This window comes from Carassius auratus, chromosome 48 (genome assembly GCF_003368295.1).
Source record: "Carassius auratus strain Wakin chromosome 48, ASM336829v1, whole genome shotgun sequence".
Lineage (NCBI taxonomy): Eukaryota > Metazoa > Chordata > Actinopteri > Cypriniformes > Cyprinidae > Carassius > Carassius auratus.
The window spans coordinates 646,371-660,310 of NC_039290.1; the positions used below are offsets into that span (position 1 = coordinate 646,371).

At 37.2% G+C, this 13,940-nt stretch overlaps 1 protein-coding gene across 3 annotated transcripts in view; it reads right to left on the reverse strand.

The window, feature by feature from the left end:
• Positions 1-3,104: 3,104 nt before the first annotated feature.
• LOC113065416 (cyclin-dependent kinase-like 5) overlaps positions 3,105-13,940 on the reverse strand; it is a 38,630-nt gene continuing 27,794 nt past the window's right edge. For 2 of the 3 annotated variants that reach the window (XM_026236637.1, XM_026236638.1), the window contains exons 11-18: positions 11,287-11,450; positions 9,643-10,696; positions 7,418-7,519; positions 7,062-7,167; positions 6,700-6,793; positions 5,962-6,052; positions 5,288-5,506; positions 3,105-4,017 (exon numbers count right to left, since the gene is read on the reverse strand). In XM_026236637.1, the coding sequence (XP_026092422.1) occupies positions 3,697-4,017; positions 5,288-5,506; positions 5,962-6,052; positions 6,700-6,793; positions 7,062-7,167; positions 7,418-7,519; positions 9,643-10,696; positions 11,287-11,450 (2,151 nt within the window). In that variant the 3' untranslated portion in view covers positions 3,105-3,696. The remainder of the gene's footprint in view (positions 4,018-5,287; positions 5,507-5,961; positions 6,053-6,699; positions 6,794-7,061; positions 7,168-7,417; positions 7,520-9,642; positions 10,697-11,286; positions 11,451-13,940) is intronic. The other variant, XM_026236639.1, reaches the window with a different exon arrangement.

Consider the following 13,940-nt stretch of genomic DNA (forward strand, 5'->3'; position numbering starts at 1 on the left):
GTGTCTAAGTTTTCAGAAGCTTTATAGTGGTGATGTTGAAGTCATGGGACTGGTGCAGTTAGTTAAAGCTTTTTATATCTCCTGGTTGTACAGTAGGCTTCAGTTATGAAGATTATCATGATGGACAAAATGTGTAAGAATCATAAACTTGTATTGGTCATAGAGCTGATTTTCTGCAACAATCCTAAAGCCAATGAAACGATCCAACTGTCTTTTCATTGAAGAATCCTGTTTCATGCTAATTTATATCAGTACATCATGATATCAATTCCTGTTGACAGTTTCTCAGTTTGAGTCAGCAATTTTTAATCTAAATTAAGTTAGTAGAATATCGAAATTCGAAGCAAAAACAGAATGATTTGACTTCAGTTTTGTAAAACTGTACATAAGAAATATCTGCATGAAACAGAAACAACAGACGAGCTGAACAAGACGCAGATTCACTCTCTGCCAGCAGGTGGAGCTGTAAACAAAGCGGTTATGAACACCGAGGCAGGTGGAGCTTAAGGCGTTTCCTTGGTTACCGCTGTAAACAAAGCGGTTATGAACACAGCAGCAGGTGGAGCTTAAGGCGTTTCCTTGGTTACCGCTGTAAACAAAGCGGTTATGAACACTGCTGCAGGTGGAGCTTAAAGCGTTTCCTTGGTTACCGCTGTAAACAAAGCGGTTATGAACACCGCTGCAGGTGGAGCTTAAAGCGTTTCCTTGGTTACCGCTGTAAACAAAGCGGTTATGAACACCGCGGCAGGTGGAGCTTAAAGCGTTTCCTTGGTTACCGCTGTAAACAAAGTGGTTATGAACACCGCGGCAGGTGGAGCTTAAAGCGTTTCCTTGGTTACCGCTGTAAACAAAGCGGTTATGAACACCGCTGCAGGTGGAGCTTAAAGCGTTTCCTTGGTTACCGCTGTAAACAAAGCGGTTATGAACACCGCGGCAGGTGGAGCTTAAAGCGTTTCCTTGGTTACCGCTGTAAACAAAGTGGTTATGAACACCGCGGCAGGTGGAGCTTAAAGCGTTTCCTTGGTTACCGCTGTAAACAAAGCGGTTATGAACACCGCTGCAGGTGGAGCTTAAAGCGTTTCCTTGGTTACCGCTGTAAACAATGCACTTATGAATACCGTAGCAGGTGGAGCTTAAAGCGTTTCCTTGGTTACCGCTGTAAACAAAGCGGTTATGAACACCGCTGCAGGTGGAGCTTAAAGCGTTTCCTTGGTTACCGCTGTAAACAATGCACTTATGAATACCGTAGCAGGTGGAGCTTAAAGCGTTTCCTTGGTTACCGCTGTAAACAAAGCGGTTATGAACACCGCGGCAGGTGGAGCTTAAAGCGTTTCCTTGGTGACCGCTGTAAACAAAGCAGCCCTTCACTTATGAACTTTAATATGCATCATACAGAATCAAGATGTGAAGAAAAAAATACCATATAAACTTTTCTAAAGACAGTAATATCCCCTCACACATACATTCATATAAACAAAGATTTAAAACGTTACATATTTTAATTGATTTTCATCCTTCTCGTGGTTAATCATTACATCCCTACTGTTTACTAGCAAAACATAAACAGTTCTATGCAGTGCTAGAGAGTACATGGTTTTACATGGTAAAAACAGGTCTTTAAGACATTTTCAAGTGCACCGCTAAAGGACAGATCACGTTTGATTTGGTATGAATTTTATTTATTCATGGATTTAAAAACAAAAACAAACAAAAAAACAGACAAGTCTCATGATTATTAAAATGAGCTCATAAGTATCTCAGCTCCATCACTGTAGCCGAAGAGCGCATGATTACAGAGTAAAACACCATCCGTCATAATATTCCTGCTAAATGAAACACACAGAGACTGATGAATAAACTTCAGACACAACTGACCAGTCTGTGAACAATATTCTCAATAATCGCGAAGATTCGAGGATAATTCCCTGAAACTAAAATGAGACGCATATCTCTGATGTGTAACCGAGCTCAGTTTTCCAGGAAATCCTGGCGTCTGACATCCTGTGTACACGACTGACATATGAATCATTAAAACACGAAAACGCTGAAAGGAAACAAAACGCCTCCAGGAACCTTCAGCTTTATTAAGATGGTTATCTGGCGAATGCCAAAATACATATTGCATACAATTCATAAATTATTATTCTTATTATTTCTCCTCCTCGTGTATACACACACTGGCTCTATCTCCCTAAACAGAAACCATCTAAAGAGCTTCGACATCTGATATCCAGATATTGCATGTAAAACTGTATTAGCAGTGTTCAAACAACTCTATACCTGAGGGAATCAAAGACTGATAAGATATAGTACAAAGTAATCTTGCTTTAAAAATAAAAAGGCATCACATACTCTTGACTTTTTTGCAGAGGATCTGAATGGCCAGCAGGTGGCGCCACTCCATTTCATGTGATTTGGTCAGATTTGCTTGATGTTTTTGCTTCACTTGTCATTTAAAAGGCTTAAGAAATTACACTGGCTGTGATTTGTAAAGACTAACAAAAGAGCCACACGAAACCCAGATAGCGCACGTATGCTTTTTTCTGTCCTGTTTAGACTTTTATCATCTGTAGTACACTACGGGTCAGATGTTGGGAATAATTATGATTTTAATGTCTCTTCTGCTCACCAAGCCTGCATTTCTTTGATTAAAAATACAGTAAAAGCAGTAAAAATTTGTAAATAATTTTACAATTTAAAGTAACTGTTATATAGGGGAATATATTGTAAAATGTAATTTATTCCTGTGATCAAATCTGAATTTTCATCAGCATTACTGCAGAAATCATTCTAATTATTCTAGATTTACTGCTCAGTCATTATTAATTATTAATGGTACACACATTTTTTTTTTGTTTCAGGATTCTTTGATGACATTTGTAACATTATGAATGTTTTTACTATCTCCTTGCTTAATAAAACTATATATATATATTTATATATATCATCATGATTTCTGAAGATCATGTGACACTGAAGACTGGAGGAATGATGCTGAAAATACAGCTGTGCATCACAGAAATAAATTATAATTTAACACATTTTCACATAGAAACAGTTCTTTTAAATTGTACAAATATTTAGAAATTTTACTGTTTTCACTGCAGTTTTAATTAAATAAATGCAGCTTCCCTAAGCAGAAGACTTCTATCAAAATCGGAATTATTTGCTAAAATGACATCCTTTTAATTTAAAATTAATTTCTGCATAAATATCACATTTAAAGCAACATACGTGCGCTATCTGAGAAGCACACGCACATAAAACCACACATTCTTACCGTTAACGTTACCGTTACTCTTAAGATCTACTGATATTCACCGAATTATAACCAGGAAATACTCAAAGACAAAGTTGCAATGTCTATACTGTATATACCATAGTCTTATTCTATTACTATAAAATAAATGCCAATACTGTCATCTACACATGAATTATTAGAACCTTTAGCCAAATATAAGAGGAACTATGCAGAATCAGATAATATTTTTATACTACACCCAGAGTAGAAACTAAAGCCATACATAGAGCTATGTCATCTGCTTTTAAACTGTATTATCCGATAGAGTACAGTACATAAAAGAAGTGCTATCAAGTATTAAAAACTAAAAAAGTAAAATGGCAAAAATTAAGACGTATAGGCCTACCCTTAATACGCAAGAAAAGAAGGCCCTTGAGGGCCCCGGTGAGTCTGACTCACAGCGCTGTCTCTTTAAGGTCATTCAGGTTTGGCAAACGTGAACGAAAGTGGCGAGCGAAGCCATTGGGGCCTGTTTTGGAGGTCAGCTGGTCAGGATACGGGTTTCCCTCGGGACGTCCCAGAGCGCTGGAGTGCCAGCCGGACTCCAGCCGGACTCCAGCCGAACGGCCCTTGTGCTGCATGGAGCCGAGGCCACGGGGCTCCACCAAACTCCCTCCGCCTGTAGAGGAGGGCAGGGGGTAGTGGAGATCTGCCGAGGTTTGGTTGGAGGACGAGGAGGAGGAGAGATGAAGAAGTTTTCGCAGAGACTTCAGAGGCTGAGAGAGAAACACTGCACTTTACTGAGGAGCACAACACATCAGACACTCCACAGCACCACTTACTTTTAGATATTGATTTAAAGCATAGTTTATAAAAATCAAAAACCAACTCTTTTTAAAGAAATAAATATTCTTTAAATTTTATACTATTTATAAAAAATCAAAAAACGGATTTTTTTTTTAATAGAATTTAAATATTTTTCATATTTTCACAATTTAAAGCATCATTTATACAAACCAAAAACTGAATCTTTTTATATAATTAAACTATTATTTATATTTTATACAATTTATTTATATGAAATTCAAAGCATAATTTATAAAAATCAATAACTATCTTTTTATAAAAATGTTTTATATACTGTATATTTGACAATTATTTGTATGTAATTTAAAGCATAATTTATGAAAATCTGAAACAGAATTCTTTTTATAATTATTATTTTTAAATATCTTATGCTTTTTATATTTATGTAATTTAAAGCATCATTTATACAAATCAAAAACTGAATCTTTTTATATAATTAAAATATTATTTATATTTTATACAATTTATTTATATGAAATTTAATACAGGATTTAAAAAATAAAAAAGATGTTTTTATATAAGTTATATATTTATATAATTAACATTATATATAATTTAGTGCATTATACATAAAAAAATGTAACAGAATATTTTAATATATAACATTTATTAATATTTCATATATATCATTTATTTATATGCATTTTAATGCATTATTTCTAAAAATCCCAAACTGACTCTTGATTATATAACATATGAACTGTAACCACACAAGTGCACTATTAATAAACCCTATAATGCATTATTTATGTGTAGGTTTTTTATTCCTGCATTTGAAATGATTTCAACAATTCCAGGTTTTATTTCAAACCTTAAATACACTTTAATATTATATATAATGTGTTATAATAAAGTAACAATTAAATTATGCAAATTATATGGTTTGTTAAGATCGGACGATATTTGTCTGAGATGCAACTATTTGAAAAAAATCTAAATACTGAGAAAATCATAAATGAATTGTCCAAATGAAGTTCTTAGCAATGCATATTACTAATCAAAAATTACGTTTTGATATATTTACGGTAGGAAATTTACAAAATATCTTCATGGAACATGATCTTTACTTAATATCCTAATGATTTTTGGCATAAAAGAAAAATCGATCATTTTGACCCATGCATTGAATTTTTGTCTATTGCTACAAATACACCCCAGAGACTGAAGACGTGTGTGTACCTGTGAGTGTGTATGATGCCCTCGCTCTCTCTCTTCGGGCCAGTCTCGCTCTCGCTCTGGCTCTCGCTCTGGCTCTCGCTCTGGCTCTCGCTCCTGATCCTGGTCTCGGTCGCGGCTGCGCTCTCGGTCTCGGCTGCGGGTGCGATGTCTGCTGCTCTGGTGTGTGTAGGAGCGAGATGATTTCTGCATCCGCGTCTGATCCGGCCCCTCACTCTGAGCCTGACCAATCACACGCAGCACAGAGCTGTCAATCACCTCCACAAATCATAAGATTCAAATTCTGCACAGGCAACCACAGGATGCAAATATGGGTGGAGCCATTCTAATGACATGATGACATCACAGATCTTACGATCTTATGGTTTTGTATATATATATATATATATATATATATATATATATATAAGCTATCATCTAACTTCAATAGAATATAATAATTTAGGCCTTTTATGGTTGTTTTTGGTGATTTCTGGACACAATAGAGTGAGTGATGAAAAGTTTTCTAAATACTTGCTGTGTTTCACAGAAAAATATCTGCAGATGTGTGCAAAAGTGTAATATATAATGTCATAATGTGAAGTGTTCATTAAACTGTGACAGTACGGCTAGAGTCGGGTGACTGGGCTGCGTTTAGACTACACTAGCCACACACACACACACACACACACACTCACGGTTTGTGACTTCTTCTTCTTCTTCTTGATGGTTCTGAAGAAGCCCTGTTTCTCCTTCTCTTTGGAGGGCTCCTGCGTCTCTGACCCCGTCCTCATCAAACAAGACACACTTCATAAAACTCATGCTTATATTCTGACAGGGTTAGCATTCATATTCTGTTATATTATTAATATGTTTCGTTTTTTATCAATAGTTTTATTTTTAATATATATATTTTTAATTTTCTGTTAATTTTGGTTTTCTCATTTTTTAAAGTATTTCTACATAGTTTAGTTAATTTTTTATTTAAATTTTAGTTATTTAGTTCTTCGTGATAAAATACTCAAAATTATATATATATATATATATATATATATATATATATATATATATATATATATATATATATATATTTATATATTTATTTATTTATTTTATTTTTTTTTTTCAATTAACGTTTTATTTCAAGGACAGATTTTTTTTTAAATGGTTTTAGCTTTAATTAAAAAAAAATTACTGGTCAACCTCCTTGAGAAATTGTAATTCAATAAAAACAATTAAATATTAATTATGGTTTATAATTAATTATAAAAATAATGATAAATATTTTATGATTTAATTTTTCGATGATTTTCAAGGAATAATTAACATTTGAATTTTAAACCCTTTTATTTAGTATTCAGACCCATTTCCTGTTTCTCACTTCCTGTTTGGCTGTCAAAGCATTTGACAGAAATGTGTTTGTGCATCATGCTCACCACGGGTCGTATGTGGGTTGGTGTATGTTATGACTACTGTCCATCGTGACCCCTGAACTCTCGTGGAATGAGTTATCGGGTCTGGGAGACGGCACTGGTCCAAACAGAAAAACATCAACATATTAATGAGATCAATCAGGGTCGAGGAAAGTGACCTCAAATCAATTCAAATAAATTATAAATCAAAAAAGTAAATTAGGAAAATAATTCTTGTATTATTGTGACATGTAATTTTATTTTTATTTACAAATAACAATGCTTTAGTAGCTTGTAACTTGAAACATTTCTTGTACTGTAGCTTGTCACGTCCAACACTGTCTATAACATTTGTTAAAATCAGAAGCAAGTGTGAGATGACTGACCCCTGTAGAAGCTCCCGACCCGTCGTGGAACCGAGTCGCTGTACATCATGCGGTTCTCTTTAGCCGATCCGCTGTCGTCTGCGAGCTGCTCATGATAAACGCCTCCCTGCAGCATCAACATTTGTCACAAACATGTTATCCTAAAAATGTGCTGAAAGAAACACTGAGGACATTATTAATCATGAACATCGATAATTTCCCCTGTGCGTAAACTCCAAACAAAAGGAAACACAACTGAAATGCCTCCTTCTGAATGAGAGAGCAAAGCAAACAGAAAAATGGGCAGCAGGAACAGGAGTATGAAGAGAAGGAGGTTTAGGTACAGTGAAAGAGAAGGAAAGCAGGATGGTGCGGACCTCGCTTTTTTGCCGTGGCCCGTGAAAGGCAGCAGTGTTGTCCCGTGTGGACTCCCGGATTAAAGGTCGTGTGTGACTGACCTCTGCAGCCGCGGGGTCACTCTGTTTATGGAGAGATGAGAGCAGGTGAAGCACAAAGCGCCCGGCACACATTTATATAAACACCCTACACATACGACATCTGTTACAAACCCTAGTGAGACGCCTACCTAGACATAATACACAGATAGAGTGACAGAACGACAGAAGAATACACAGACAGACAGATAGATAGATAGACAGATAAAACGACAGATAGACAGATAGACAGATAGACAGATAGATAGATAGATAGATAGATAGATAGATAGATAGATAGATAGATAGATAGATAGATAGATAGATAGATAGAAAAAATGACAGACAGACAGATAAAACAACAGACGGACAGATAGATAGATAGACAGACAGACGGACGGAACGGACGGAGAGACAGACATACAGACGGACAGATAGACAGACAGATAGATAGATAGGCAGACAGACAGATAAAATGACAGACAGACAGAGAGACAGAGAGACAGACAGACAGATAAAACGACAGACAGAGAGATAGACAGATAGATAGATAGACAGACAGACAGTCATACAGACGGACAGATAGACAGACAGACAGATAGATGGACAGATAGATAGACAGACCGATAAAACAACAGACAGAACGACAGACAGACAGACAGATAGATAGATAGATGGATAGATATATAGATAGATAAAACGACATAAAGACAGACAGATATATAGATAGAATGACAGACAGACAGATAAAACGAAAGACATAATGACAGACAGACAGAGAGTGATAGATAGAGAGATAGAAAGATAAACCGACAGACCGATAGATAGATAGATAGATAGATAGATAGATAGATAGATAGATAGACAGACAGACAGACAGACAGACAGACAGATAGATAGATAGATAGATAGATAGATAGATAGATAGACATATAGATAGAATGAGACAGATAAAACGAAAGACATAATGACTGACAGACAGACAGAGAGAGAAAGAGAGATAGAAAGATAAACCGACAGACAGACAGACAGGCAGAAAGATAGATAGAAAGATAAACCGACAGACAGACAGACAGAAAGATAGAACAATAGACAGATTTACAGACAAGACAGATAGAACGACATACAGACAGACAGATAGATAAAACAACAGACAGATTGACAGACAAGACAGATAGAACAACAGACAGATATATAGACAGAATGGCAGACAGACAGAGAGACAGACAGACAGACAGACAGACAGACAGAAAGACAGAAAGACAGAGAGACAGGCAGACAGACAGACAGACAGACAGATAGATAGACAGACAGATAGATAAAACGACATACAGACAGATATATAGATAGAGTGACAGACAGATAAAACGAAAGACATAATGACTGACAGACAGAGAGAGATAGATAGAAAGATAAACCGACAGACAGACAGATAGATAAACCGAAGTACAGACAGGCAGAAAGATAGATAGAAAGATAAACAGACAGACAGACAGATAGATAAAACAACAGATAGATTGACAGACAAGACAGATAGAACAACAGACAGACAGACAGATAGATAAAACAACAGACAGATTGACAGACAAGACAGATAGAACAACAGACAGATATATAGACAGAATGACAGACAGACAGGCAGACAGACGGAAAGATAGACAGACAGACAGACAGACAGAGACAGACAGACAGATAAACAGACAGACAGACGGACAGACAGAGAGACAGAGACAGACAGAGAGAGCGACAGACAGAAAGACAAACAGACAGACAGACAGACGGACAGACAGACAGACGGACAGACGGACAGACAGAGAGACAGAGAGACAGAGACAGACAGAGAGACAGAGAGACAGAGACAGAGACAGACAGACAGACGGACAGACAGAGAGAGCGACAGACAGACAGGCAGAAAGACAGAGAGACAGACAAACAGGTAAACAGACAGAGAGACAGATCTTCTGTTGTATTTTTCAAGGTTGTGTGATTAGGGATGGAGCTAAACTTTGCAGGACAAGTCCTTCAGGACCAGAGTTGACCATTCCTGATCCAGACCCAACATTGGACCAAATCTACACACTTCACAAATGCTCACAGGCATCAGAAAGCACGCCGCAATGCTCTGTGCTGGTAAATCACTAAAAGAAGTGAAAGAGGTTTGGACTAACCCTAATATCGTCTATTCCTGCGTCCCGTGGCACAGCGCTGCCCATGTGTCTCGGCAGGGTCCGATGCTGTAGCTGAGGGGTCAGGAACTGTAGACTGCTGGCCCGAGTGGGCATCCCTTGTCCCACTGCCAATCCGCCGGCTTCGCCTCCGTGGGGTCGCCCCCGTTCCCTCCGCACATACATGGAGTGCCTGTGTGGCCTCTGCTGGGAGGAAAATGGGCTGGTGTAGCCCACGCCATAGGGGAATTCACGGGGCGCCGAAAGAGACAGACCCCCTATGGGGTCGAGTGGATCGACAGGGTTTCCATCACTCTGCTGCTGGTTCTTTTGCCTGGATGAGGAGCGGCGGGTGGACGGCTCCATCGTGCTTCCATCGCGTTCCAGTTTGCTGCGACGCCCCACTGCGGGACTGTGTCCAGAACGCTCCCCGTGTTGCAGGGACGGGCTGCCTGGCGCCGGCAAGTTCAGATTCATGTTGAGGTCCAAGCAGCTGCTAGGGAAGTAACGTGGCGAGCCGGCGGGGTCATCTGGGTGCAGTCGCATGTCGCTGAGGTTACTCACGGATTTGGCGTCACTAAGCACTCCGTGACTCTTGGACAAACTCAGATACGGGGACGTCCCCTTCCCACATGAAGATGATGACGCGGTGGAATCGCCATAACCGTGGCGGCTCTGTTTCTCCCGGTCCCCCGCCAACGTGCTGGTCTTCCCCTCCACAAAGGAATGGCGGTTCTGGGAGCGAGGCGTATTGGATTTTAGGTATTTGGCTCCCGGTCCGTCTGTCGGTTTACCGAAGTCAAAATCACCCGCTTTAGATTTGGCCTCTTTAGCATGCTGCAGGCTGGCCAGGTCTTTACTGCACGATGCAGAGCGGTTGAGCGGCTGAAAGGATTTAGGGTGCATCACAGGGCTCAGGCTGTTGGCAGATGGTACTGACCCATTCAGGAACACCTCGCTGCTGGACGGGTGGAGGTCTTCATGCCCATGACGGGGCAGACTGGAGCAGTCACGACTGTTTGAGCGATGGTGACTTGAACTCTTGACCACATGACCCCTAAAGACACAAATTTGTTTTAAGTATACACCCTGTCTGTCTGTCTGTCTATAACTTTATCAATCTATTTATCTGTCCGTCCATCTATCCCTTTATCTATCTATCCATCCATCCATCTATCTGTCCGTCCGTCCATCCGTCCATCCATCCATCCATCTGTCTATATATCTATCACACTGCATCTGGCGCACAGTATTTTTTGTATGTATTACTTGATAACCAACTAAATTTAACAATATTTGCAGTACAGCACATTATGTTATATTCTGTATCCCATAATCCCAAACTCAAATTGACTTTATATTTAATTTCACTTGACTTTGATCTGCAGAATAATGAATCTAAATGAACACTCATTATTTGTTGCCAAAAGCCAAAAACATTTTTCACAAAACTGGATAAAAAACGGGAAATCAACTATTCTCGAAATGTAAATTTAATCAGATCACATAACCACAATATAGTATACTAATTGAGACTTAACCACATATTTAGCCAGTATACTGTAAGTACCCTAGTTGTCCATTCCAAGCACTGGCCATCACTGTAACAATGACTCTCCTCAATCTGATTTCATTACTCCTCCTGACCTGCTGGGGGCGCTGTTGTCCAGGAGCGGTTTCCTCTTGGAGGAGCGGGCGGGTGTGGGTGTGAGGGGGCCGGGTCGCTCCGTCAGGCGCTGAGTCTGGAAGGCGTGGTGGTTCAGACTCTGTTCAGTCAGATAGCGCTCATTCGGGTTCAACAGCAACAGGTTCTGAAAATACAAACCACAATGACATAGATAATCCTGGTTGACATTCTTATCGTATTTTTCGGACTATAAGTCGCACCTGAGTATAATTTGCATCAGTCAAAAAATACGTCATGATGAGGAAAAAAACATATATAAGTCGCACTGGACTATAAGTCGCATTTATTTACAACCAAGAACCAAGGGAAAACATTACCGTCTACAGCTGCGAGAGGGCGCTCTATGTCTTCAGTGTAGACTACAGGAGCAATGAGCAGCAGCGCCCTCTCACGGCTGGAGACGGTAATGTTTTCTCTTTGTTCATTTCTCTCGGTTCATGTCAAATTAATTTTGATAAATAAGTCGCACCTGACTTTAAGTCGGCAGGACCAGCCGAACTATGAAAAAAAAAAGTGCTACTTATAGTCCGGAAAATACGGTAATTGTTCCACCTCATTAAAACATTTCACAGTGGGGAAACTTTTTTTTACAAGAGGATATTAAGCCTATTTTTACACTGTGACACTATTTTCTATGAATTACATTGTAGAACATAATTCATGATTGTATACAGAACTGTGATCATTATTATTAAAATATATAATTATACTTATATTACTTATATTATAATTATATCATTATACTGTGCTGCACACAGAGATCTGGAGATCTGAGATCAGAGATCATCCAGTCTGAAAAAAAAAAACGGTCCTAAAACCAAGCTTTGTTGTTTTTATGTAAAACACATTTATATATTCTATATTTAATTTTTTATTCATTTTTGTGGTGAAACACGACTTGAAAATCATTTTTGACAGATTTCCTGAGATTCACCCAACAAACATCTATTAATATCACACTGGCGGAGGAAACAAGCTTTCACAAGCCCATCACACCGTTCACATTAATTACCACAATGTCCTACACTTCATTTACTGAGGATTTATTTAAGCCATGATTCATGCTTTAATAAAACGAAACGACTGAACGGGCGGCTGTGTTGGAGTTTTCCAAAGGACACTTTCATGACAACAGCGTCAGGATTATTAGCAGCAGGAGAGTCGCCGCTAGAGAAATAAAGAAATCACCTTACTGCAAATATAATTAGTGTACAATTATGGCGGTGATGATACGATGCCTTCACCTAATGAAACTGCGGAGCAGCTGCGCTAATCACTAACAAACAAAGCGTCACGCTGACTATTAAACTCACAAAGAGTAAAAAGACACACAAACAGGTGTAGTATGTAGGCTTCATGAACTGATTCAGTCCTCAGATAAAGACTCATGAAGTGAAAGCAAATGGAAACCCCAGTGAACGAGTGCATGAGAAGAACGAAGCTCCATCTGCTGCTGCATTAGTCACACACACACACACACACACACACCATAATAACAAACCTGCGTCACAGGTGAACAAAAGACAAGAGAAGGGAAGGTCAGACTCATTTAGATCTGTGTGTGGGACGGATGACAAACACAAAAACACTAATTAGTTTGATTATTTAATATTACATGCAGCTTTGAAACGTGAAGGTTACAGAAAAACTGACTAATGTCTCTCCTTCTCTCTCTATTCATAGTATTAGTACCATCCCATGTGATGAGCACACACACTCTACTCCGAATTATTACAATAGTACACACTGCACAGCTATGAACATGAGGACATATTACACACTGCTATGGTTTTATCTCAAGCAAGTATGGATCACTAAACTAATCAAAAACTCTAAATAGAACCTTCTACTTTATTATATTATATTATATTATATTATATTATATTATATAATTTATGTTCATTGTAATTACATTTAATTGTAAATATATAAATCTATATAAAATAAACATTTATAATTTACACGTTTAACTACATTTTAGATTATTTTCATGTTTCATATATATTTTACTGTATTTATATTGTTTTTGATTTAGACATTTTTAAGTTTTATTTGTGATTTTAGATTATTTTTAATGTATTAATTATAATAATTATAAGTATTTATATACATTTCTATAAATATTTATATATTCATATAAATATTTCATTGTTTATTAATAAAAAAATTTGTTTTACTTCTAGTATATGGTATATTTTTTTAAATTATTTTTATTTATCAAATGTTCTTATATTTATTTTGTTCCTAATATATAAAAAGTAGCAAATTAATTTATTTAATATCTTATAATATTTATTTTACATATTTTATTGTATTATATCTTTTGTTAATAAAACCTTCTTTTAGTACTTTTTAATTATACTTCATATTTTTCAATTTAATTTGTATTTTTTTATTTTTGTGTATCATATGTTCTTAGATCAACTATTATAAAAAATATAAAAAGTAACAAATATATTTTGCTTTTATTTTCGAATTTATTTAAATTAGTTTATAGGTTTTTAAATATATATTTTATACTATTTAGTTTGATTTTATACTATGTTGTTATATTTATTTTATTAATTATAATTTCATTTAATTATATACAGACACATTATATTTATCCTTTTAA